Source organism: Brachyistius frenatus, unplaced genomic scaffold (assembly GCF_029030835.1).
Source record: "Brachyistius frenatus isolate BFR_SWC_R1_liver_20210118 unplaced genomic scaffold, ASM2903083v1 Contig_48, whole genome shotgun sequence".
NCBI classification, from domain to species: Eukaryota; Metazoa; Chordata; class Actinopteri; family Embiotocidae; genus Brachyistius; species Brachyistius frenatus.
This window is the reverse complement of record NW_027210647.1, coordinates 181800-206237: the sequence shown is the minus strand read 5'-3', so window position 1 is coordinate 206237 and position 24438 is coordinate 181800. Positions and strand designations below refer to the sequence as shown.

Here is a 24438-nt window from a genome sequence, read left to right as displayed (position 1 = left end):
CTGTCTGACATTTTCCCACAAGTAAGAATCTCGGAGAGAGGGAATAGTTAGACAGGCGCAGGTAGTGGACAATGCACGCTCATGGCGGTGTGCTTCTGTAGCTAAAAATGCACAAAGGTAAGACAAGCCTGCGGGACATGAAACTGTGACTCTCCAGCAGAATATGTTGGTCTGCATGAGTTCAATGAAAATCAGTCAACCGTGTGCTGTGGTTGACATGCCTAAACACACACATGCAGATACACAATAAATAAGGGACTATTCTAATTCACATGAAAGATTTTTCAGCAGTGTCTCTGTCCTCCAGGCAAAAGACAACAAGCATTTTCTCTACTGACCAGACATAAACCACTGTTTCAAATCCATTAAATATAATTCCAGCAACAACAATTTATTGCTCAAAGCGGAGACACTTTCCTCTTCCAATTAATGCATCAATTAATTGTAAGTGAATTATCTACACCGGGAGGTGAAAGTTGCATTCCCCAGCACACCCCTTCATATTACATTCATTAAAATATCCTGCCATGCCTTTACGCTTTTTTTTAATTTCCTTTCACAAACTGAGTTTATTTCAACTCCGCCTGGTTCTCTGCAGAGAGCTTTAACAGGGTTGTGGGTGAAGGAGGAGGACACAGACAGACAGACAGACAGACAGAGTATGTATGTCCCAATCAGAGATGTACGTGGGATCAGAGATCACCCACTTCAAACAGAAACAGGGACATACAGACGCCTGCCTGCCTGCCTGCCTGCCTGGCTAGCGGTGTGTGTTTAAATGGCAGCTGTCAAGCCTGGAAACACTGCAGGGGGGGGGGGGGGCGACACGACAAAACTAAAGCAAATTTATCACAGTGTCAGCTCATGAATACTGATAGATAACTACTTATAAATAGTCCTACTGTTCGGATGCGTGCAGCACGCGAGTCTGCAGTTAAAAGATATCATGTCTGCTCCTGCTTAAAGAACAGCAGAATGACACTTAAATGTCTTAGACCTGCGATGTCGAACTCAATCTCACTGAGGGCTTAGATACACCATTGATCTTTCTCACCCAAGGTGCCCTCTACGTCTTCTAACTACCAACTGGTTTCAATTTTACCGACGTGTGGATCGATTGACTGTATTAACCGGAGCCTTCAGCACAGCATATTTCCTACAAGGACAAATAACAAATAATTCTTTTTAAAAAAAAAAAAATTTTTTTTATCACCACTGGACGGCCATGCTGATATCCAAACCTGAATTTTTGAAGACATTTTGACAGCAGGAAAGGTAACGGTGAAACAAACCTCGTCAATGATGATTCTGTTCAAGTATGATACCGGACCACAGGAAGTAGGACATCTAGCTAAATGAAATCCAGCCGTATGTTATCAGTGACACCAGCTACGTTTCTGCTGTGATAAAAGTCGACTAAAGCTTTGTAGAAGGTTGAACTCTGCCAATTTCCAAGTGTAAGATTCAGGGCCCGCGATTGGTGGCCATTTAAAACGATCGTGTTGCGATAGGGTGGGCGAAAGCCCCATCAGATGTTTTTAGAATTTTACACAGTGATTTTTTTTTTGCTAGTTATTGAAACAGTCAATGCCACACCTAAAATACATTGGAGTTGTAAGGAATAGTTTACAGACCCTGAAATCTAATCTTTTCCATTAGCGTCTTATTTACGTTGTTTTAACCAGCTGGGCTTCATTTAAAACAAGTGACGTCACGTACTTTTAAGCACTAATCATGTACTTAACATTATTTGAATATAACTCCAAACAATAGTTGGTGGAGTGTATGGTGTTGTCGGTATTGTCAGTTAAGGCTGGGCAAATATCATGATTTTATGGACCGAGAATCTCGACGTTTAGAAATTTGTGCGACAGTATGTAGGGACGACGTTTTAGGCTTTAACAAAGTATTAGCACAATTACATTTTTGATAAATAGACATCAGTTCAGTCAATCAGCTGTTCAGTAAGTTCAGAAAAGGACATCTTTTTGCTGTTATGCAGCCTATAAAACCTTTAAGACAACACTTATGCCCTATCACCATATTATGATATTCAAAATCTAAGAAGAAATCTACTCATATCACAATATGGATATGGTATTGATAAATTGCCCAGCCGTGCTATCAATCAAATTGGATTAAACCACACAAGACAGCAGCATATGAAATTGTTTTTTCCACCCCACAGTTTCGGGGTTTCAAAACATATTACACTTCTTCACATGTAGTGTTAACTAACAGTTGGACAAACAAATTATGGACTGAAAATCGACCTTACAGAAGAAATAAGGCATCATTTTTTTTTGCATTTGCCAAAACCTGGGGAAAGACAATGAGCCACAACCAAAGATCATCAAGATTCTTAGCGAGTGAAAGTTTTATTTTCCACCATTTTACTTAGAAAAGATGTCTCTAACCTGAGAACAGTGAGGCTGCTACACAGAGAAAAAGTATTCTTTTTCCTTGGTTCTGCCATTTCAAAAAAGAAACACAAGAAAGAAAAAAATAAAATATAGAATTAGCCACAAATGACCTTTCATTTGTGAACATCCGTCTTCCAAAGCGTTATTCATGTCTTCACATTCTCTGCCCTCCTCTCACTGAGGTGTTTAAAAAAAAAAAAAAAAAAAAAAAAAAAGATTCTACTGCAAAACATCTACCATTCAACTTTGGCTGGGAGCCTCGTTTGATAGATCAGACACTTGCACTATCCCTATCAGGTTTGAATCTAGCAGATGTGACAGAACTGCACTTCCACAGCACTAGCTATTAACTTACAGAGTGCGAGATATTAAAATGTGATAAGTCTGCCTGATTTTGCCAGGGGTCTGTCTGAATGTTGGTTTTGCATTGCTGGATCCTGAGCTGTTGATACAAGGAGAAGCAGTCGTGCTCTAGTAAATGGCTCTGAAGCTTGGTATCTCTCTTCCACTTTCACTCACATCGCCCAAAGCGGAACAAAAAAACAAAACCACATCATGTATATTCATTCACAAAAATCATCAACAATGTTAATATTGGCTTCTGCTGTTTGCACAACCAATTACGGTTTACTTATTGTTCGCCTGAGTGGGTGGATAAAAACGGGAGATCATTTCCAAAGTTTCCTACTTCCCAACTATTTTGTCTTTTCGCGGAGTTGTGCTCGACTAAGAAGTGCGACGCAGAAATGCGTGTGTACTTCTCTTCCATCGTGAGCAGAGTCTTTGTGTACTGCTCTCCAGGGTGCATCCCCCTCCCCTTGTGCGTTGAGCTCCATTTGAAGAGTTGCAATACCAAAATAGAGCAAACAGGTTGAAATGAAACACGTGGGGATTATTCAGACACGTATCGAGACACCGGTAAATCACACGTGAACAAAAGATGAAAATAAAATCCACAGTACCTAAATATGATTTGGCAAAAGTTGGGATTTGCACCATAAATCTTTCCAGTCCATGATCCAAAGTTCTGAGTTTGTCATGTCTGCACGTTCCAAGACTTTAACGTTTCAATTTCTTATTAAATACCAATTACATGTAATTCTTTTCTTTTTTTTTTTACATCGAGGATTATTTTTCTGGTCAAGCAAATGCCCAACAATTCAAGTATATCACTTTTTTGTTGTTGTTGTTGTTGTTGTTCAAGTCAAGCTTCAAGATTGCACAGACATTGTGGTAATTATTGTGACAAGGGTCCAGCATGAGTTAATGAGTTATTGATTGTTGACTCCCAGAGATAATCTGTATTAACATTCTGCAACATCTGTATTTAAACACGACAAGTCATATTTACAGAAATCAGCCCCAGAAGCCTCCACAGCTCTGCATCTGTCTTTGAGTCTAGGTAAGCTATGTGTGTCACATTATTTCCGTCTGTAGGAGCATGTTTTTGCACACTTTGATGTTTCCCCGCTTTAAAATTCAATCAGCTTCTCCGGGGTGCATGAGTTATAACGTAACCGGTCTCCATCAAGGCTTCTGTCAGCAAGCGGACTAATAAATTAAAGGATCTAAAAACAACATATTAATACAGAACTCCAAAACACAAACAGAATAAAAGCATGAACTAAGTCAAAATGAATAACTAGGAGGGAAAAAAAAAAACATACACTGACAGTGACCAAAACTAAATGACAAACTTCATAGTCCATGAGTGAGGCTACATAAATAGAAAACAAGGGAGGAGTTCAGCAGAGGTTCTCTTCCACAGCAAGTGCAAGTGAAGCACTCTGATGGAGGCGAGCGGACATCTTTTCATAGAGCTCATTTCTACTGAGTTGCAACGGGTGGTTATCTCAATAGGATTGGAACAGTCAAGTGCAGCCGTTTTGGCTGGTGAAGGGTTCGCGACCTGGAAAGCCGAAGAAGGATGCATTCACTAAAAGAGAAAGTGGTTCTCCACACGTCCTTTAATAATTATCTCATCTTCTCTTCCAGCCTGTCAGTTATGTGTCTGAGTGGCGGTGCTCCTCCCCCGTTCCCGTCGTCTCTTTCACTGAGGTGGCGTCTCTCCGACCATCTCGATGCCGTGCTGCTGGAGTTGCGCTCGGAGCAACGCGTTCTCATTCTTCAGCTCTTCAATCTCAAATACAGAGCACCGAAAAAAAGGAAGAAAAATCTCATCACCAACAGCTTCATACCCGTGACAACTAAATATAGCTCCAAGTTTACAGACCAAACTTTTTACTGTTTGAAGAGCGAGAGTGAAGGATGTCTGTAATGTATATACTGGGCTAGGCAATCCCCGGGATTACACAGTAATGTGTGCAGCCCTTTTCAAAGACACCCCTGTCCACAACCAACTGGATTATCAAATCTTGAGGTATGTCATCTCTGCTACATTTCTCTTGAGTGAATCCTGAATTCGCTGCCTCCCCACTGAGGGACTGAGGGAAGGATATTGAGCTTTGAGCGTCAGAATAAGAATATATTGCCGAGAGCCTTGCAGGCCCGGGATCCAAGAGGGGGAGAGAGACGCGGCAGCCTCAGAGCTGCAAGATTTCAAAAATGCTTTGAGTGCATTAGCATGTACTTAGTTCTCACATAACCCCTGTGTGTAATATTCCCAGTCTCTCACAGCGCTGATTTCAGGTAACACTTCTCATTAGATGAGTGCACGCTCTTTGATCCCCTTTGTCAGGTTGCGATGATCAGCTATACAGCCCGAGGCTTCGAGGGGGGGGGGGGAGGGGGGAGAGGGGAGAGGGGAGAGGGGTGTATTGGAGAATGAAGATGCATACAGGGGCCAGATGGATTTCATGCTTCTGAGACTCAAGTGAAAGAATGTTGCAATGCACTATAAAGCGGGCTAACATATTCAGTGCGGTGGCAATCTTCACAGCCACATATGCAGCCCACTATGACTTGCCTTATTATGTGCAAGTTTATTTTTCAACAACACCCGACCACCTCAAAGGGAATATATTTGAATTAGCATTGTTAGACCTCCTTTGCCCTTTACTGAAGTCATGAAAACTTCACATGATGCCACATTTACATGCCGAAAAAAGAAAATAAAAAAAAAAGACTTGATATTTATATACCTGCTGCCTGCACAACTCATTGTCCACTTGTATCCTCTCCACTTCCTTCAGACTCTCCTGCAGTCGCTGGTTGCTTTGCCTCAGCTCGCGGATGTAATCGCAGGCTTTAGATAGGATGCCTCCTTTGCTCTGGAAGTACAGAGCAAAGGAATTTCATGCATTTTGAAAAGTGGACATTTAAAACAGACGAAGGTTAGCCGCAGTAAAGGATGTCAAGTAAAAGGCTGCTTACTGCGCCGGTCTTGGTGCTGTCCATACTGCAGTCTGGGATGATCTTAGAGAGCGTGACAATCCAGTTGTTGATCTTGTCTCTTCGCCGCCTTTCAACTGATAAAATGTTGTAGAATAGGAAGAGATTAAAAAAAATATATATATATATATATAAATAAATACAATCTCCATTCACAAATTTGCTTCTTATTTTGAGAGTCTTAGTGTCCAGAACCAGGTTTTCATTTCCTGGATGTTGTAAGAGCCAAATTTACAGCCCCGACTTTGACAGCTCAACAGTTACCTCTAGTGGCCAGTCCAAAAAATACCTACTCTTACAAATACCTACTCATAGAATAAAAGAATGTTTTGACAGGGTTTGGTGATTTTCTTTCAACAAAAAAATAATAAGAAAAGAAAAAAAAAAAAAAAAGGGGCTCCATTTAGGCACGACACGGCGTTGTTACACCGTCTGATGAAATCAAAACCCACAATCGCAGCTAATTACCCACCTTCATTATGTTGCGCTCTCCTCCTTTCATCTCTTGGTGTTCGGGGTCCATCCATTTTCCTGCGGATAGACAGGAAATAAAAAAACTCTTTTCATACTCTGCAATATCTCCCATCTCCAAGCACCATACAATCAAGCACAAATCCCCCTAAATTCAAACTAATCCTGTGCCTATTAAAAACCATTCTTCACTGTTATCTTTAAATTCAAGCCTATTGTGACTGCTGTGTAAAATAAGCCTCTGAAGTTGTGTAGCGCTGCTGGTAAAAAAAAACAAAAAAAAAAACACTGAAGGATGCACAGTCAGAAGAGGCCACAAAAGCAGCCCCACCCTCCACCCTCCACCACCGCAGGCTCCAGGTGGGCCAGCTCGCCTGGAATACTGAGACCTTTTTATTCTTGTTGGCTGTCCTCTTCCCAGGTGAGGCCCGGAGGGAGCGCGCCGCTTTATTATGCTGTAAAATTACAACAGTGTAGAAAACCAGATGTCTATTGGAGTCTGGGCGGACGCCTAATGACACAACTGTCTCTTGTCTCTAGATCTTCCCTCAGGATTCTGTTAATTAAGTCCCTGAGACGTGACAGGAAGGCTTATCCAAACAGCCGCCACGGCAAGAGCAGGCCAATAACACACTCGGGTATACTCATGGCTGCCCTATTGTATATCTCTTATGGTACAGGCAATCACTCACCCTATTTGAAATCAATCAGCATCCATTAATAAAAAGAACAGAAATGATGAATTCCAGAAAAATTGCGTCGGGAAATCTCGGAAGTTCGTGCCACCCTTGCTTAATGGTTCATGAAGTTAATAAACAACCAATGAGGTCATTATTGTACCTTGTCTGTCCCTCCACAACAAATCTTTATTCTACAGCAGTGAATTTGTGTCCCTCCAATACAACTCGACTGCTGATAGCTTCGTTGGAGATAGTCAGCTAAGCCAAACGACACTCTCTTGTATCTCAACGCATCTTAATGGGATTTCAGCTGTATAATGGATTTAGCTCCGCAGTACTCTTAGGCAAAGTGGAAAAAAAAAAAAAAAAAAAAAAAATGTGGATGACTGTATGAATAATTAAATGTGCAGGCCGAGAGGAACGTCTTTTCCCCAGTTTTCACAATATAGAGGCGTAAAGAGGCACATCTCATCTCTGAGTTATTGTTGCCAGAGAAATCCCCAAAACTTAACAGAGCCACTGCTAAAGCACTTTATCTACGTTATTTGAGGCACAGGTGTATTAAAGAACTATGCAGTCTTTTATTGATCTGCGAAAGAGAAATGCAATTTTTACTCTGTCTGCCCTCCCTCCTACATTACTACTATTATTACCATGAAGCCATGGCCTGGACAGTAAATCAGTAAAGTACACACTGAGCGGACTGCAGCTCACATTCCCTCAATCGATGATTTAACAGAGATGAGCCTTTGTGAGCATTAACTGGTTAGTCACCATTAATAGTGATATAGAAAATACGTTTCCATTGACTTCCACGTTCCTGTCGTGTCAACAAAATACACATATTTTCCAAGAACATAAGAAAAAAAAAACTTTAAACGCTGTCCGAATCGTTTTATATCACTGACTTCAAAACGAGGCTAAAATAGGAACAAGTCTAACAACTAAAACGGGACACTTAAAAAAAAATCACACTAGAATGAAAGTGTGGTGCGAGCCACTTTTTTCCAAGATGGAGAACAATGACCTAATTTCTAGGGGTCCTAATGGAAAAATACGTTCGCCACAAGCACAACTAACAACAACGGATCTGGGGTCAGCGCTACATCTGTGTCTCACACATGAAGCGCGGGGAGAATCACCGGGGACTTGTGGGTAGGGAGGGGGGGTTGGAGAGGGAGAGGAGGGGAGAGGTGTGTGTGCTTCTTGTCATCTAATCTGATTAGTTCATTTGCGGTGTTTAAAAAAATAAAAAAGAGAGAGAGAGAGAGAAACAGAGAGAAAGAGAGAGTGTGGGAGAAATGTGGAAACTGTCCTCACCAGTTTAAACCTTCATGTTGCAGCAGCTCGTTTTCATCTCTGCGAACGGCAGATAGGGTGGCAGGTTTTCATTCACTTTGCTCACATGTAAGCCATAATGTCACTGTTTATTAGCTGACAATTAAATAGAACTCTGACAATCTGAAATCACTGAAAAGTCATAAATTATTCATGTCAGAGGCAATAAATAGAAACATACATTTTGCAGAAAGGCATTCTGAGAGATGAAAAAAAAAAAATTCATTTTGTATTTCAACACATGAAAACGCAGACAATACACTGCAACAAAGCTCGATCTTTACTCCCGCCTGGAAAGCAGGCGTCTGTTGACGCTGTGTGTGTGTGTGTGTGTGTGTGTGTGTGTGTGTGTGTGTGTGTGTGTGTGTGTGTGTGTGTGTGTGTGTGTGTGTGTGTGTGCGTGTGTGAGCATCAAGCAACATAAAGTATGTCAGAGCTGTTGCTAAATATAAGGCAGATCTACAACTTCCCCTTAAAGCTGCCCACCACAAAGGAGCTTAAATCTTCGAGAAATCTCAAGTTCTTGAAAATCACTGAAGCACATAATGCAGAGGAAACCAGCGGCTTAAGTGACGCATCCCGCAACCACAAATAATATGTTGTGTCCTCAGGTACAACAACAACAACTGGTAGTCACACTCCATATAAGAGCACGAGCTAAATGACTATGATCCAGTGAGTTTCACGAGTTAAAGGTCAGGTATAAGCCTGGTGGAAAACGGAGAAATATTCACTTAAGTCAGAGTTAACTCAATTTGATAATGGGTCATGTGTTCATCTTTAGTCACCAAGCAGGCAAATGACTGTGGTTTAGTTTTCAGCAAAACAAGAGAAAATTAGTTACTTGACAGTCAAGAACCTTGTGTCTCTCAGCACTTGGGCTCATGTGTTTTCTAGCACTCGAGTGAACTCTTGTGTTTGAATCAAGGTTGTTGGAATGACTTTTTTTTTTTTTTTTTTTTTTTTTACTCAGTATCTGTGGCAGGCCAGAGCCAGCCGGGTATCATGCAATTAAAATGAAAAACTATTTTTCCTCAGGTGAGCCTGCTGATCAGCTTAATAACAGCAATCACCAGCATGTGGCTACCAGTTGGAGAGAGCCCGAGAAGAATTCCTTTTGATACGTGATTATAATGATGCATGTTGTGAATTTTTAGAGATAAACAACGTAACATTTAGGAGGCGAAAAAAAAAAAAACCAGACCAATCAGTGCAGAAATCTTTCAAGTTAAACATCACAGTAAACTCAGGAGAAACAGGGATGAATGACTGTTAGTTAAAGAAAAGGACAACAGTCAGCAGCAAGAGTGATAAATTTGATCCTCGCAGTATTTCAAATAGACGTACATTCAATGACAGAAGAAACTAATCTATCCTTAACAATGACTGGTCTTTCTATCAATATGCATTACTGCTAAGTGTTACATCTCCCTCTACTTCCACAGCCTCCTCCCGCATTACCATTTCTACTGAGAAAATTCAGCCTCCTTTTTTTTTTTTTTAACTCGGTCTGATGTTTATTTAATGTTGTGTATCTCAGACTTTGATGGATGGCTGTTTTTGACTAGAAGGAAGTCTGCATCTCGTTTCTAATGTGTTCTGGAGCATCGCGGGAGCAGAGCCACGCTGCTGAACTCAAATGTGTTATTGCTTCTATAAATGGGTAAAAGCCTTGACAAAAAATAACCTAACTGAAACTAATACGATGTAAACAGCTCTGAACATTAAATACACTCTCGACCAAAATTCCCCTTCAAACTTCACAACTTGCATCCTCAGCTCGCTAAACGGCTAATTTCAAGTGGCATTTACATGCAGGGTAGCGGCGGCGTGTTTACAAGATCAGACAGTGTTTTTCTTTCTTTCAAGAACTAAATGTGTCTCAGGCTGCTACATCAGCGTTTATCTCCTTTTTCCCTCAACAGCAAAATGACAGAGCTGATACTTACGCAGGGTAAGGCTGTGTGCGGGGGGCGATGGTTCGTTGTGCGCCTGTCTGGATGACATCAGGGGGGGTCATCATCACATAAAACTGACCTGTGGAGGACATGGGTGCATTCAGTCAGCCACGAGACAGAACAGACCGACTCGTGTGGCTCTTAACGCAAAACTTCTTAAAACTCCTCAGATCACTACGAACCGAACAAAAGGCATCAAAGTGTTACTTCCTTCTGTGAAATCCATCATGAAAATAAAATTCACAGATGTAACCTGTACACTTTAGTCCTGTACATCTTAGGCAACAGCCTGAGCAAGGCTAAATAATGAGAACATAAGGCTACCGTTTCAAAAATCAAAGAATACATTTATATCTCTTGCTAGAAAAAGGCCCCGCACTTCAGCTCCAATGCCGGCGCCGACTCGTCTTTGTAATTGAAAGGTTTGTCGGACCCGTCAGGTCTCGGGTTGTCCTTTTATTCTGATTTTATGACCTCGCAGCCATTTCAAAATTTCACTCATTCCGCTTTTCTAAGAATCAAAGACTGAGAAGTCAGAATCCGACTGCATCAAACTAACCTCAGTTTTATGCCAAGAAAATCGTAAAACAGTTTTTGGACTTTGGCCAGTTCCGAGTGTAATTGTTTGGCCTTTAAGCAGTGCTCTTGCGTACCACCAGTGGTACACGAACCACAGTTTGTAATGAATATTTCATAGGAAGTAAAACCCTAAATCTACACTGGCACACACAAAACAACATTTACACAACCGGGAGCTCTCATATACAATCAATATGCAGACGGGAGAAGAGTCCAGACACTTTACTCAAGAATAAAAACATAAACATTAAGAGAAAAATGGACATATTCTACTGAGTCACACAGACACTGTTGCTTTCAGCACTGCTACTATGGCTGTCAGGGAGAAAGACCAATATTGTTCCTCTAAGTCAGCCGGACGGTGAACATGGCCCGACCAGACAAAAACTGAGCGACGCAATGTTGTTCTGCGAAGGCAGAATACATCGGCACAAAAATGAAGGTTTTCTCACGCGAAACCTTCCCCAGTAACATCAGTTACAGGACATGTATCAAAGAAACATGAACAAGGGCGAAGTTATTTTTTTTTTTATTTCATTTTAAAACAAAAATCAGATTCTCTAAATTAGTCAAAGAGACATTACAGATATTCAGTTTAGTCCAAACAGCTAAATCCTTTAAAAAAAAATATATATATATATATATGATCAGGGACTACAATTCCCCATCAGCCACAACAGCTGACAGAAAATACACAACAAATACGGTATTTCTCACATAAAACCAGCAGGATACATCCAGCGTTTCGGCCGAGCACTCTGCTTTCCCAATCTCCTCTTGCAGCCGATTGCAGATGTTCCCACTGAGCAAGGCCACGTCGTAATGTTTTAAGATGCTCAATGCTCATCGAGCGCTTTACATCCACCTGCTTCAACACTTTGGCTTTAACCTGGCCTCACTTTTAAAGCTGCACCTACAGTAGCAGAGTCTATTATCCAAGCTACGACTGAGGTGCGTCAACTGATATGGCCTTAAGGGTGTCTGACTTCTGAGGGTGTGTGTCATGTGATGCAAGTAGACACAAAATACTCAGCGAGCGAGCGAGCGAGAGAGAGAGAGAGAGAGAGAGAGAGAGCGAGCGAGAGGCAGGGTGTGGGGATGTGCTGCATTAGTCTGACAAGCTGCGTTAGTAATCAGTAATGGATGAAGTACATCAAAGAAACCTAATGGTCGGATGGCTTGACGTGTTTTGATTGTGTTCTGAAGTTGTGCAGCGCTTTGGTGAATATATGTTGTGTTTAAATGTGCCGTATGAAAAACACTGACTCGTTGAAGCAACACAATGACCTTGTCTGACTGGGGAAGATGCTTTTAGGTTGGAAAGGCTGGTTCACCTTGCTAAAGTTTAGAAACATAAATATGAGTTCAATAATATTAAATAATTGCTTGTCATGTGCTGGTACTTGGCTGGAATTTGTGCAGTGTGACTGCCACAAACAAGGGACCTGTCTCTCTGTGTCTCTCTGCGTCTCTCTGCGTCTCTGTCTGGCAGTACAGCTGACTCTGTGGTGTTGGATCTTGGGATGCAGGTGCAGGTTCTTTTGGTTCCTCGTTTCACGTCTTTCCAGACTCTGGTTGGGGGGAAAAAAAAATCCCCCACCGCAGCAGAAACACTGCGTGATGAATTACATGTTCCTACAGTAACTGCTGTCCAAGCACAACACTTTTCTGCCTACAAACCCTGCAACTTTCGCCTCCTCTTATAGCCATCAGAAAGGACCGACAATCCACCCTTCAGCTTGCAGCCATCTGTAACTGTGTGCTTGCTATATCGAGACCTGACTGAACAATGCAGCATAAGCAGATGCGGGCTGCTTATGACAAAACCAACAGGCTGTGTCTTCCTCTCCTGGTCAGCCGAGGCCGGACGACTCGGGAGCAGAGGACGGCGAGCTTCAGCCAGCCATACACTGACCGGCCTCATCTGGACAACTACCATGAAACCGCAAGGACACGTCGAACAGCCAGACAATGTCATACGGCGGTAAAGAGGAAGCGCGGCAGAGCGGGAGGACACGAAGCCAACGACAAGTAAACGTGATCAGCGTAGCTAATTTCGATTTGGCCTTCGACAATATTCTATTTGGAAGAGGCATACTTTAGTCGTGGCAAAAATATTCCAGTAAATTGCCGATCAAGGAATCTGATATCGAGCAAAACAAGTTGCGGGGCAACTATAACAATATCACCATATGTGTCTACCCCCTGCACCACACATCGTTTCCTTCACATCAGCCAAAGCTGTGGGGACCATGGTTTATTTACAACCACTGAAAAAGGACCTATTTTTCTCCCTTTAAAGGTACTTCTCAGCACACTCTTGTTTGTCCCTGAAAATAATAGCTAAATTAGCCCTTGAGCTGTGTGATAAGCTTCAGCCCAAATGAAGTGTGAGCACTGACTCACCCCCTGCCTGTGTGAGCGTGGGGTCCGTGGCGGCCTGCACAGACACCGTGCCGTCGCTCACCGCGGTTGCGGGGAAATAAGCGAAGCGGGTCTCCCCACCCACGGCCTCCCCTGCTGGGCTTCCTCCATTACTGAAAGGGTTCTGGATCACAGCCTGTGACAGATAAGAGAGAGACAGTGGAAAGGCATGAACAAGTAGCAATGGAGTAGTCACAGCAGGTAAACACACAACTCTTTCTCTGTCAGACTCCATTCGAGTATCCCCTCCAGACCCCCTGAGCCAGACGTGGTGCAGTTTGACAGCTGGGATGAAAGGTAGTCGCACTGATCTTGTTAGCAGGGATAACAGCGAGGTCAGTGAAGTCATTAAATAAAAACTAATTTGGTCTGTTCCTGCAAGAAAAACTGCAAACTCTTCACCACAAATCTGTTCTGAGTCTTGCTGCGAATGTTGCCCAGCATATATTGCTACTTTAGTCCATTTAAAAACAACTCTGCAACTGCATTTTAATCTCCGTGAGTCAGTTTTGGCAGACGTCATGCTCAGACACGAGCCTCATTGTTTATATCGTTCTGCCATTTGAAGAGCTAAGACGAATTATAGACACCTGCCGCTTTTATCACAAGGAAGCACAGATGCGCCGATGTTAACTGATAATTATCCCTTTGTTGTGACTGGTAAAAATACGATAAGCAATAATATTAATTTTCAAAAGTACAAAACAACACCGCAGCTGAGAGAACCTCAATCAGCCCCAGAATGAATAATACATTAATTGATTTTAAGCGTGTTTAATTGCCAGACCTTATCTTCTTATTGACAAATAGCTTTTGTTTGTACTTTGTTCAACACAATTTGCTATTAGCATAAAGAACACTGTTGCAGTGTAAAACATACTGGCTGTGAATGAAGAGGAGGAAGCAGTTTAACGACATCACATTTCCACAAGCTGTTCTGCTAATTTAACAGGTGTTAAACAGGAGTTCGGGCTCGTACTCTCTCTCCCTTACTGGTGGACTTTGTTGCACTTCAAGGATCCTCCTCTGTCCATGGCGATGCTCCAGATTATCAAATGTAATCAACAGCTGAAATAATTGTATTAAAACTAAAGCAATAATTTCATTTTCTTGATTATCGCCCACCAATATATAATGAATTCCTACAATAAAAGAAATTGCATCCCTTTTCAGGTGTTCTCAATTTAGAAAACATTGGTGTTTTATGGCACGAGTGGTCTGAGGCTGCGTCTACTGAGGCAAAACCAGTTAGTAGTTGTCGGTTTTAGTCCGCAGGAGGATTGTTAGAAATAGAAAAAATGTGCTGAAAATAGCAGCAGCCGCGTCATTCATGACATGTACAAAGAATGAAGCTCGTCAATAATAACAACATATTACAAGCGGGTCCTTTCAATCGTTAAAATGGGCAGATGATGGTACCTGAGCCACAGCCTGAGGAGCTCCAGCGAATGCGGCCGTTGAGACGACACTCACTGCTCCTCCTGCATCATCTCTTCCCTCCAGGTGCTGGTCAGTCACCTGAACAACACGATACGTCACCTGCGGGGTTGAAAGAGAGAGACGGGTACAAGGAGAGAGTGAGAGGAAAATAAAGTACTTCATTTCCTGCAGTCCCGTATGGCAGGTGTACAGTGCACAGGTCAAGACCTTACCTGACTTGTAGATTTGTTTATCATAGCTGTTGCTTTAGTTCAGCCAAGCCTAGCATCTGACATTGCAGTCCTGAACCTCAGCAGCGCATTGATCTCACTATCCCACACAATATGCTTATGCTTCAGAATGGGCCTGATTCGATTTTTTTTAAAAACAAGTACAGAAAATGAGCTTGTTTGTTCCAAGAATCGGCATTTGTATCCCTCTATCATGTGACACTCCTCCTGACTGACATGTGACAGGAGCGCCATGCCAATCCAAGACCAGACCGGAATCACATGATCGCTCACATTAGTCCTGTTTATACCAAACGAGCCACATGGATCACCGACTTAATTTCCTCCAGTGAAACTCCCCCAAATGAGGATAAACCAACTTGAATGCCACGCTACATTTTCCAGTTCCTGTACTGTTATCACTGTCCATCACTGACCCTTACGGGAGTGAGTACCACATTAGTGGCCAGCAAGGTCAAGCATGAGACTAGAAAAAGAAAGAAAAAAAAAAAAACACACAAAAAAAACAAACACACATTTCCAGTCAGCAGGCAATTTGTATAAACGTAGGGAACATCAGTAGCCGGGAAAAATACACAAAAGCATAACAAATGTTGTTTATAGACAATCACATCATCCCCCACTGTCATATTGCACAACGCACGCCCGTACAGATCCTTTCAAGTTGACATTTCTGAACAAACGCAATGTCATGTAAATAGGCCATAAACTGAGGTGTCAATCTATCCGTTACTTACCTGCCCACCCTCAGTGCGAAACTGATATTGTATGTTGTGGTCACCAAACGCGGCAGCCTGCTGAACACTGGCTATTGTGACAGCTGTCTGCTCTTCTCCTGTCCCGTCTCCAGAAGAAAAGACAAAGACACAGGAAGTTATTAGAATGGAAAAGACCTCCTGAAGCACCGATAACAATCCTGGATAAAGAAGTATACTTAAGAGTGACAACTGCGAGCTGAGTTTTCCCACCACCTCTTTTTCTTTTCTTTTTTTTTTTTTAATAATGTGTTTTGTCTATTCCACACATAACAGCTGTTGTCGGGGCCAGTTGTTACTAAATAAATTCTTACCTTCAGATGTCTGGGCAACCTCTTCTTCTTGCTTTTCTTGGCTGCAAATCGGATGCACAAATTACTTAAGTTTTTACAAACTGCGCAACCGGTTAACGTTGATGAGCATTCCGGATGTTTATTAAACAACAACAACAACAACAACAACAACACATCATTGAGTGGACTTCGGCTCAGTTGACGGCAAAACTTGTGAAAAAGAACCCAGTCAACCATAAGCTTAAACGGCAATGACAAGCACAGCATCGCTTTTGTCCTCGGGTTATCTCCAGACTGACAACGCTGTTATTTGTGTTTTTAACAGCGAGCTGAAAGCTATTGTAGCTGTATAATTAGCTAATTATTAACACGTTGTTCGCAACGGGACGTTTGTTTTAATGGACCCAACTTGTCGGCTGTACTGCGGAGAGGAGGACTTTCCACTTTCCTCGCTAACGTTTGATCGCAGCCTTCGGTTTAAATTCGTTTTGACAACAGTTTTTTTTTTTTTTTTTTTTTAGGTCAGGCCTTGCTTCGCGTCGTAAACCAGCTATCCTAAATAGCACGTTGAAAGCTAGCGCGTCTCAGCTGGCCATTTTGGCCCGACTCTCGGTTACCTTGCGGTGTCCAGACTCTGTTCGAGCATATCCATCAGGGTCGGAATGAATAAATTAAAAAAAAAAAAAAAAAAAAAAAAAAAAAAAGCGATATTCGGTGTCACAGACGGAGATGGAAGTTGCTGATCACGGGAACAAACACTCGGGTCATGTGAGAGAGACAGCCCAGGACACGTGAGGCGCGGCTCGGTGTCGAAGTTAAAATGGAGGCCGCCGCTGCTGCCGCTGCTGCTGTGTTGTTGTTCTTCTTCCGCCGGGTGATCCGACCGTGACTCCGCGTTGCTCGATCAGCTGTCGCGCTTGCAGGATTTGCTGCTCATCTGTGATCAAACGGCGTTCAATCGCCACCGGTTTTTCTTTCTCTCTCCCCCTCCTCCCCTCCCCCTTCACCCCCCCGCTGGCCCACAACACGGAGGAAACAGTTATGGTCGCAGAACAATTAAAAAAAGGTCAACAAGTTAGCAGTCAGGATTTAAAAAAAAAAAAAAAACTGTTGTGTTGGCGCCCCGAAGGTGACATACATCTTTATTAAGTATATTAAAAAGCATTATTATTAAAAAAAAAAACACATCAACAGGTCGTTTGCAACTCTCAACCACACGTAATCATAACAGCTTGGAAGCTCCAATTAGTTGTAGGGGTGTTTTATTCGTTCATTGAACTGGCATCTGAATGTATTATCATTATTATTATTATTATTATTATTTTTTTCTTCATTTTAACCATCATGGAAAGTGAAAAGAAAGTGTTCAGGCTCGCCATGGATGCAGGGGGTGGAAAGTAACTAAGTAGGCTACCTTTACAAAAGTAAACTTACAATTTTGAGGTAGTTGTAATTTATTTGAGTATTTCCATTTCATGCTGCTTCATACTTGCATTAAATTATACTTCAGAGGGAAATTGTGAAGTATTGCACTTTCCTTTCCTCTATATGTAGTTTTAAGATAAAGATTTGACAAAATGGAGAATGTAAACAAGTTATACAAAATACAACCCTTTGTTTAAGATCTCAAACTCTTTGGATTGCTAAATTATTGTTTTGACGATTCAGTAGGCTATTAAGATTATGACAGTCTGATTACTACAGACTTGCATCTATTTTTTTTTTCATTTTTAAAACAATAAAAAACTAAATATACAGACAACATGCACATGCTGACATTTGTTTTATAGGCTATTTCTCATAAATCTAATTTGATGGACCCGACAAGTATTAATTAATATATTTATCAATATCAATTCTAAAGCTCCTCTTTTTCAACCCTGTAAATATGAAACCCCAATAACCTGGTGGTACCTTTAACACTTAAAAGTCATTGAAATGATAAGGAGTTCTTTACCTTTCTTCTGCCTCTATTAAATCTATCCATCTTACAGTACAGGAAAGGGGACAATAAAATAGGATAAAGAAATTAAGAAAGAGGTAAAAGAACAAGACGAAAGGAAAAACCGAAATTCCACTATTTGCCATGAACTTTGCTCGGCATAAAGCGGAACCTCTCTCCTTTAGGTTTTGTTTACGGCGCAGATGTGAGGAGCACCGCATTATTTACAGCCGATTTGTCGTAATTCGCGTATTTTAAGCAGTTTGATCAGTAGAGTAATCAATTTCGTTGCATTGTAATCCATTTAAGCCTATTTCCCGAAAATGTACGTACGTTTTAGCTGACATTCAGTCATTGAAAACGCGAACTGACTCTTTGTTGAATTCAACAACGGCGTCGAGCGCGTCTCAGCCAATCAGAGCGCAGGATTGTGTTCATAACGGCTCCTGATTGGCTGGAACGGTAGGCGGAACCTCGGTTCCTCCTCTGGATTCACCCTGAAATAATTCCGACCTCTTCCTCCTTTGGGTGAAGGTTCATTGCGGTGACTGTGTCCCGGCAGCTGTCTGGTGTAGTTCAACGTCTCAAACTATGTCTGGTCGTGTCCTCGTCGGAGTTAAGCGTGTCATTGACTACGCGGTCAAGGTAGTATTCTTCTGCTGTTTCAACTCGCGTCTTTCCTTTTAAAATTAAATGGCTATCTCCGCGCTCACTCGCTTGACTTTAGCTAACGTTAGTCTGCGAAACGACAGCTGGTGGTGGCGGCACAAGAACTTGAACACACGACTGACTGTTCATATTGAATCATTTAGATTATTAGGAGCAACGCAGCGGTACATTACTTCTTCCTAGTTTACCTGAACTGCTGTCTTGGCTGGTGATTATTATTATTTTTTTTTTTTTTTTGGGGGGATTGCGCAACATGCTGGCTGTGCAGTTAGCGTGACCTCCACGGGATCAGTTTTCCCATTTTAAACCAGTCTTGCAGGACAACCTTTTTTTTTTTGGATTATGTTTCCTGAAATTGAAGCACAGCGCTGTGTTCAAGAAGCGTTAGCAGCAGGAACACTCCTGACACATCTGTACACATCTGTTTGCCTCTATCACTCAGATATCCGACTATAACAAGTCAGGAAAAGTACCTTTTTTTGTTGTTGTTGAATTTGTGTGTGGTTTGGAAAACACTCGTATGTACTTTAATGTGTCAAATTCCCATAGAAATCTCAGGAAGCCCTTAAACTGTGATGGAGGAGCAATAATTTGCCCCCAAGATTATGGTTAATCTTTTTCTTTTTTTGTATTTGTGCTCTATCATATTTACAGATTTAGGGCTGTATCCTAATCCTACAGTATGCCATCTTTTTTGTTTTCATTCATTTCATTTAAACTTCTATTTCCATCTCTAACAAACACTCAACCAAACGGCTTTTGTTCACACTACGTACCTTCATTACTCGATATTACAATATCGGGCAGGGATCGAGCAATCCTGCACCTGCGTTGGCGAAGTTTGAATTTATCTGTTAACCTGTGGATTATACCTATAAGAAGACTATTTAAAAGTGAAATAAAAGCAGAGACAGCTAGAATTGTCTCCTGCTTTATCTCACGCATGCAGGTAGGATTTTATACACATACGGATTCTGTTTTTTTTTTTTTTTTTTTTTTTTTTTTACTCCTGTTGGCACAAGTTGATAATTACCTTATGCATTTTTAATCAGGACTCGTCTCACATTAAAAACATCAACTTTATGCACTAATTACGCTAATGTTTTGCTAGAAGAACCCCCAACATTTTGAAATTCTCCCAATTTTTTTAGACACTCGGGGCAAAAGTTTCCTCTCAAATATCTTTAACATTTCTTATACTGTTTGTGATGTTTGGCCATTTGTTGAGATGATTTTTCATATTCTCAGAACTGTGTTTCAAAATACCATAATAATATTATTGCAAGAATTCATATTTGATCTAATGAGTGTTCTGAACAGTGTATGTGAAAATATAATGCCAGGACGCTCCTGTTCACATACCTATGTTTTTTTTTTTTGGTCTGCAGTTGTTTAAATGATTTTTTTTTTCTTTCCCTTCGGGGCGAATTTTTTATATGTCTAACTTTGTAACAACAGCTTTCCTATTTCAAAATAACAATTGCACCCGTGCAAAAATCCAGGTCCATAAATGCTTTTACCCAGTTTGGAACAGAAAAGCTTGACTTGAGCCTCGACTTCATCCACATCAATTGCTTTTGGTTGGATTGTTGGAAAGTGAGCTGTATGCCAGGCCTTATCACCTAATGCCAGCTGCAGATATGTTATGGAAAGATTTCCCAGAGGAGTGCAGGCTGCTATAACAGCACATTAATGCCCCTGACTTTGGAATTAAATATCCACATATTTTTTTGGCCATATCATCCCCACAGAATATGCTTCTAAACACCAGACACTTTTTCAGGATTAAATAATTAATACCTTCAGTAGAGGTTCTTGTCTGTCATTTTTCCAAAAGTAAAGCAGCCCAATAAACGAAGAAATAAGAACCCATTCAAATGTAGGATTTTTTTTTTTTTGCCAACTACAAGGCTCCTGTTCAAACATGCATCACAAGATGTCTTTTTTTCCCCTCAACATCGTGTGGTGTCGCACGTCATGTCTTCCAAGTTTCTGTCTTTGTGTCTGGCAACCTTGTAGTGACTCTGTCTCATTTCCCCCACAGATCCGAGTGAAGCCGGACAACAGTGGCGTGGTGACGGATGGCGTTAAGCACTCAATGAACCCCTTCTGTGAGATCGCTGTGGAGGAGGCGGTCAAGATGAAGGAGAAGAAGTTTATTAAGGAGGTCGTGGCTGTCAGCTGTGGGCCACAGCAGTCTCAGGTGGGTGAGATGGAGCCAGATCAGCCAATGCAGATGTCATTTTACGAATATTATCGTCCTTTTTTTTGTACATATCGCCAAATTTAATTGCAGGCCAACCCTGTATTTGCTGATGAAACTCTTTCAATTTAAAAAAAAAAAAAAAAAACCCTGCTGGAATTTAGGCTGTAATTAATTGGGGTAAATTTCAGAGGCGGACCAACAAGAGAAATAATTATTTTCAACAGATATATCCAAGAAGTAGTTATTTTAACATTTAGAGATGAATGTGACATAAAGTTTGGTCCATTTTGGGTTCGGTAACAAAAATTTTTAATTTAGAGTTCTTTGAACCATATTTCCCCATCACTCAGGAGACCATCCGTACTGCCCTTGCCATGGGCGCTGACCGCGGCATTCATGTGGAAGTGAGTGGGAAAGAATATGAAACTCTGGGACCCCTGCAGATCTCCAAGATCATGGCTGCTTTGGCCAAAAAGGAGGGCGCTCAACTCATCATCCTGGGCAAACAGGTTAAAGATGTGGATTAAATTCACTTAATATTCTCATTTAATATCAAACTAGCATACGTTGATGAACACTTGCACTGCTGTTACTTTCATATTAATGACTCGTGTTGCTTCGATAGGCCATCGATGACGACTGCAATCAGACTGGCCAGATGACAGCAGCCTTACTGGACTGGCCTCAAGTAAGTCATAACTTAAATGCAGTTATACGAAACGGCACACAGCCACGATTTTAGGTTTGACCTAAAATGACTTTGTCAGCTAAATGTCAGTTACATAATTTTAGTTTCTATTTTCTACTGTTGCTCTTCACAAGTGTTGTCGTAACAACGCTGATATCGGGATACGCTCCTGTCCTCACTGCCTTTTTTTTATCAAGGTTAGTGGAAGCCAGTTCCAGTCAGTAAAAGCGCCAGCGATCCTGAACAGAGTAGGTCAAAGGCTGCCGGGACAGATGGAGTGAAGTTCTTCTGGCTGGCAAACAGATGGAGCACTTTGACGTATTATCCCAGTGTAAAAGGTTGAGCCGTTTGAGACTCGGATTACAATGTAAATCCAAACATCTAGTCAGTGTATTTATAACTCTTCACCTCCCTTATCTAGATAATGGGGTACATGCTCACATACATATTATTGCTACTGCTATCTTTTAAAGTCAGTAGTTATTTGTAGAATTAGTTACAGTTTAAAGTGTAGCTACACCAGCTAACCAGCAGAGGGGGCACACTGACTGCCTCATGACCCGATGAGACTCATTTTGTCAGCCGTGTTCATTTGCAGGGTCAGAAACTAGTCTCCCTGTTTTCCAGACGGACTGGTTCGAAAATAGTCATTAATTGAATTGAATGCATTGTTGCTGTATCTTCATATTGCAGGGAACCTTTGCATCAGAGCTGTCAATGGAAGGAGACAAATTGAAGGTGGTAAGAGAAATCGACGGAGGCCTGGAGACCATTATGATCAACACACCAGCCGTGGTGACGGCAGACCTTCGACTCAACACCCCCAGATATGCCACCCTGCCTAACATCATGGTAGGTAGCAGGGAGCTGTGTTCAGAAACACGAGAGGCCAGGAGAAGGCATTAAGATTGTGTTGTTGATTTAAGGAATGAAATGGGATTAAATAGATCTAGATGTGTATGCAGCTCTCTCTTTTCATAGTTCGTGGAAATACTTTTTATAAAAACACATGACCCTTCCCGTGTTTTTTTTTTTCTTCCTTCAGAAAGCCAAGAAGAAGAAGATCGCTAACCTTAAGCCTGCAGATTTAGGGATGGACCTCACGTCGCGGTTGGAGGTGCTGAGAGTGGACGAGCCCGCGCAGCGGCTGGCGGGGGTGAAGGTGGAGACGGTGGACGACCTGGTGGCCAAACTGAAGGACGGCGGGACGATATAGAGGTTTTAGAGACATGAGCAGGGGAGCGCAGAACCGAAGAGAGGGGTGAGTATCAGTGCATCTGCCAATATAGAGTTGATGAAAAACTGCTGATTTTTACCAACACGCCAAATGTATCAACACATTTTTTTGGAAAACATCCTGCAAAAAGTTTGCAAAGATTTGAAATGTCACCGCAGCCTACAACTATCATATTTATTAACATTTAATCTAGTGATTATTTTAGATTTTTTTTTTTTTTTTGGGGGGGGGGGGATTAATCAAATAATAGTGTAGTAAAAAAAATATTTAGGAAAAAAGTGGAAAGTTTCCATCACAAGGTCTCAAAGTTAGGTCTTCAGGTTTCCTGTTTTTTTTCCATTTGTAATCGTATAAAGCAGCAAAGAACCACAAATCCTCACATCAGGTGAAACCAGAGAATGATTTTGGTCCGAAAATGACTTGCACTGTTCAATGATTATCACATTTGTTTTTCATAAGCTATTTTCTAGGAATTGCATGTACTGCTAGAGGGATGTCTGGAAGAGCAAGAAAGGTTTCCTCTTCGATTAAAGGATGTGAATGTTGCAGTACAGGGTCGGCATTTTACGCACAGTGACACTGGGTGTTTAAATTTAAAGTCAGAATAATTAGACTTATTTTCTCTGATTTACTAATCAACTAATTACTACAGCTTCGTCTGCCGTTGGTGATATTAAGTCATATTTCCTCTTTAGAAACTTTAGTTTACACAGTAAAATACTTTTTAATCATAACATCAACCCTTTAAAAAAAATTTAAGTGAGTAATACGTTTTATTTGAAGGTTTTTGAACGAGGCGTCAATGGATCATTACTTAATCATTTATAGGAGATTACTGCGTACCAAAAATCAATTAAGAATAAACCTATATCTACCCTTTTTCAAGTGTGCAGCAAAGTTACCTCTCGTGATGAACGATAGAATTGTTTGCTTTGAATATTAATATGCTTTTTTATATCACCATCTCTTTATTTGTAAAAAAAAAAAAAAAAAAAAATGAAATTAATTCCCTTGACAAAGACCGTTATATGTCTTGTGGTGATGGAAGCTAAACTAATTACAAATGTTAATTACAACTCTTGTCTTATGGATCTATATTCTCTTCTCTCCTCGCAGGACTCTTGTAATGAATTACAGGACTGCATTACATGAGCAGACCCGGAGGACGAGCTCATGCGTTGGTCTAATCCCTCTTGTTTGAGACTGTGGCTCCCGAGGCTATGCAGGGAGGTGCTGACAGGGGAGGTGGAGTACTGAGAGACGCTGTCCTGCAGTCTGAGCTGTGCATTTTAACTCACATAGGTGGTTAGCAGGAATCCATGTTACGCCATTTAAAGAACAGTCTTTTTTGCAATAGTTTAAGAACTTCCTGTCACTCGTGCTGCTGTTCGTATGGGACTGTACACTAACTCTGCATCTCACCGACACTCGGCTCTTAATCTTGTAAATCTCTAGTCACACATGTTAAGCGGTGCAGTTTTTGTAAATGACGTATGTAAATACAGATCCGAACATGTAGAGATGATGGTGTCGTCCAAGATTATCGTCATGACTGCTGGTTATATGTATAGCTGATGAAATTGTCACTGCGTTTTAGGACTGGCAGGACAGTGTCTCTCAGTATGAGACAGGAAAGATGATCATAAATCAAAATTTTACCGCAAGCGCCTCGACTTTCTGTTGATTATACAGAACATGACCATGACAATAAAGCAGCCAGTCTTTTTCATATCTACAGCTGAGTCGGTTCACGT

The 24438-nt window shown here is 41.4% G+C and overlaps 2 protein-coding genes across 3 annotated transcripts; one reads left to right on the top strand and one right to left on the bottom strand.

The window, feature by feature from the left end:
- Nucleotides 1–1193: 1193 nt before the first annotated feature.
- usf2l (upstream transcription factor 2, c-fos interacting-like) lies at nucleotides 1194–16608 on the bottom strand. 2 transcript variants are annotated; one of them, XM_069703758.1, is made up of 11 exons: nucleotides 16560–16608; nucleotides 15964–16004; nucleotides 15632–15738; nucleotides 14644–14763; nucleotides 13207–13360; nucleotides 10213–10300; nucleotides 8246–8284; nucleotides 6247–6305; nucleotides 5757–5851; nucleotides 5525–5653; nucleotides 1194–4563 (listed from the first exon to the last, which is right to left on the bottom strand). In XM_069703758.1, the coding sequence occupies exons 1-11, from the start codon at nucleotides 16592–16594 to the stop codon at nucleotides 4474–4476; spliced, it is 957 nt and encodes a 318-aa protein (XP_069559859.1). In that variant the 5' UTR covers nucleotides 16595–16608; the 3' UTR covers nucleotides 1194–4473. The 2 variants fall into 2 exon arrangements, with proteins under 2 accessions (XP_069559859.1, XP_069559860.1); XM_069703759.1 differs by lacking the exon at nucleotides 8246–8284.
- Nucleotides 16609–18397: 1789 nt separating this feature from the next.
- On the top strand, nucleotides 18398–24419 carry etfb (electron transfer flavoprotein subunit beta). The gene is made up of 7 exons (XM_069703786.1): nucleotides 18398–18529; nucleotides 20598–20756; nucleotides 21110–21268; nucleotides 21385–21447; nucleotides 22141–22299; nucleotides 22493–22708; nucleotides 23801–24419. The coding sequence occupies exons 1-6, from the start codon at nucleotides 18476–18478 to the stop codon at nucleotides 22661–22663; spliced, it is 765 nt and encodes a 254-aa protein (XP_069559887.1). The 5' UTR covers nucleotides 18398–18475; the 3' UTR covers nucleotides 22664–22708; nucleotides 23801–24419.
- Nucleotides 24420–24438: the final 19 nt, after the last annotated feature.

Coding starts and splice junctions, on each gene's coding strand:
- usf2l (XM_069703758.1), bottom strand. CDS start 16,594: ATGGATATGCTCGAACAGAGTCTGGACACCGCAAG. Junction 6,306..8,245: donor CAACATGAAGGTTTAAACTG/GTGAGGACAGTT, acceptor GTCTATCCGCAG/GAAAATGGATGGACCCCGAA. Junction 4,564..5,524: donor ATGAGTTGTGCAGGCAGCAG/GTATATAAATAT, acceptor TCTGTATTTGAG/ATTGAAGAGCTGAAGAATGA.
- etfb (XM_069703786.1), top strand. CDS start 18,476: ATGTCTGGTCGTGTCCTCGTCGGAGTTAAGCGTGTCATTGACTACGCG. Junction 18,530..20,597: donor TCATTGACTACGCGGTCAAG/GTAGTATTCTTC, acceptor TTTCCCCCACAG/ATCCGAGTGAAGCCGGACAA. Junction 20,757..21,109: donor GTGGGCCACAGCAGTCTCAG/GTGGGTGAGATG, acceptor CCCATCACTCAG/GAGACCATCCGTACTGCCCT.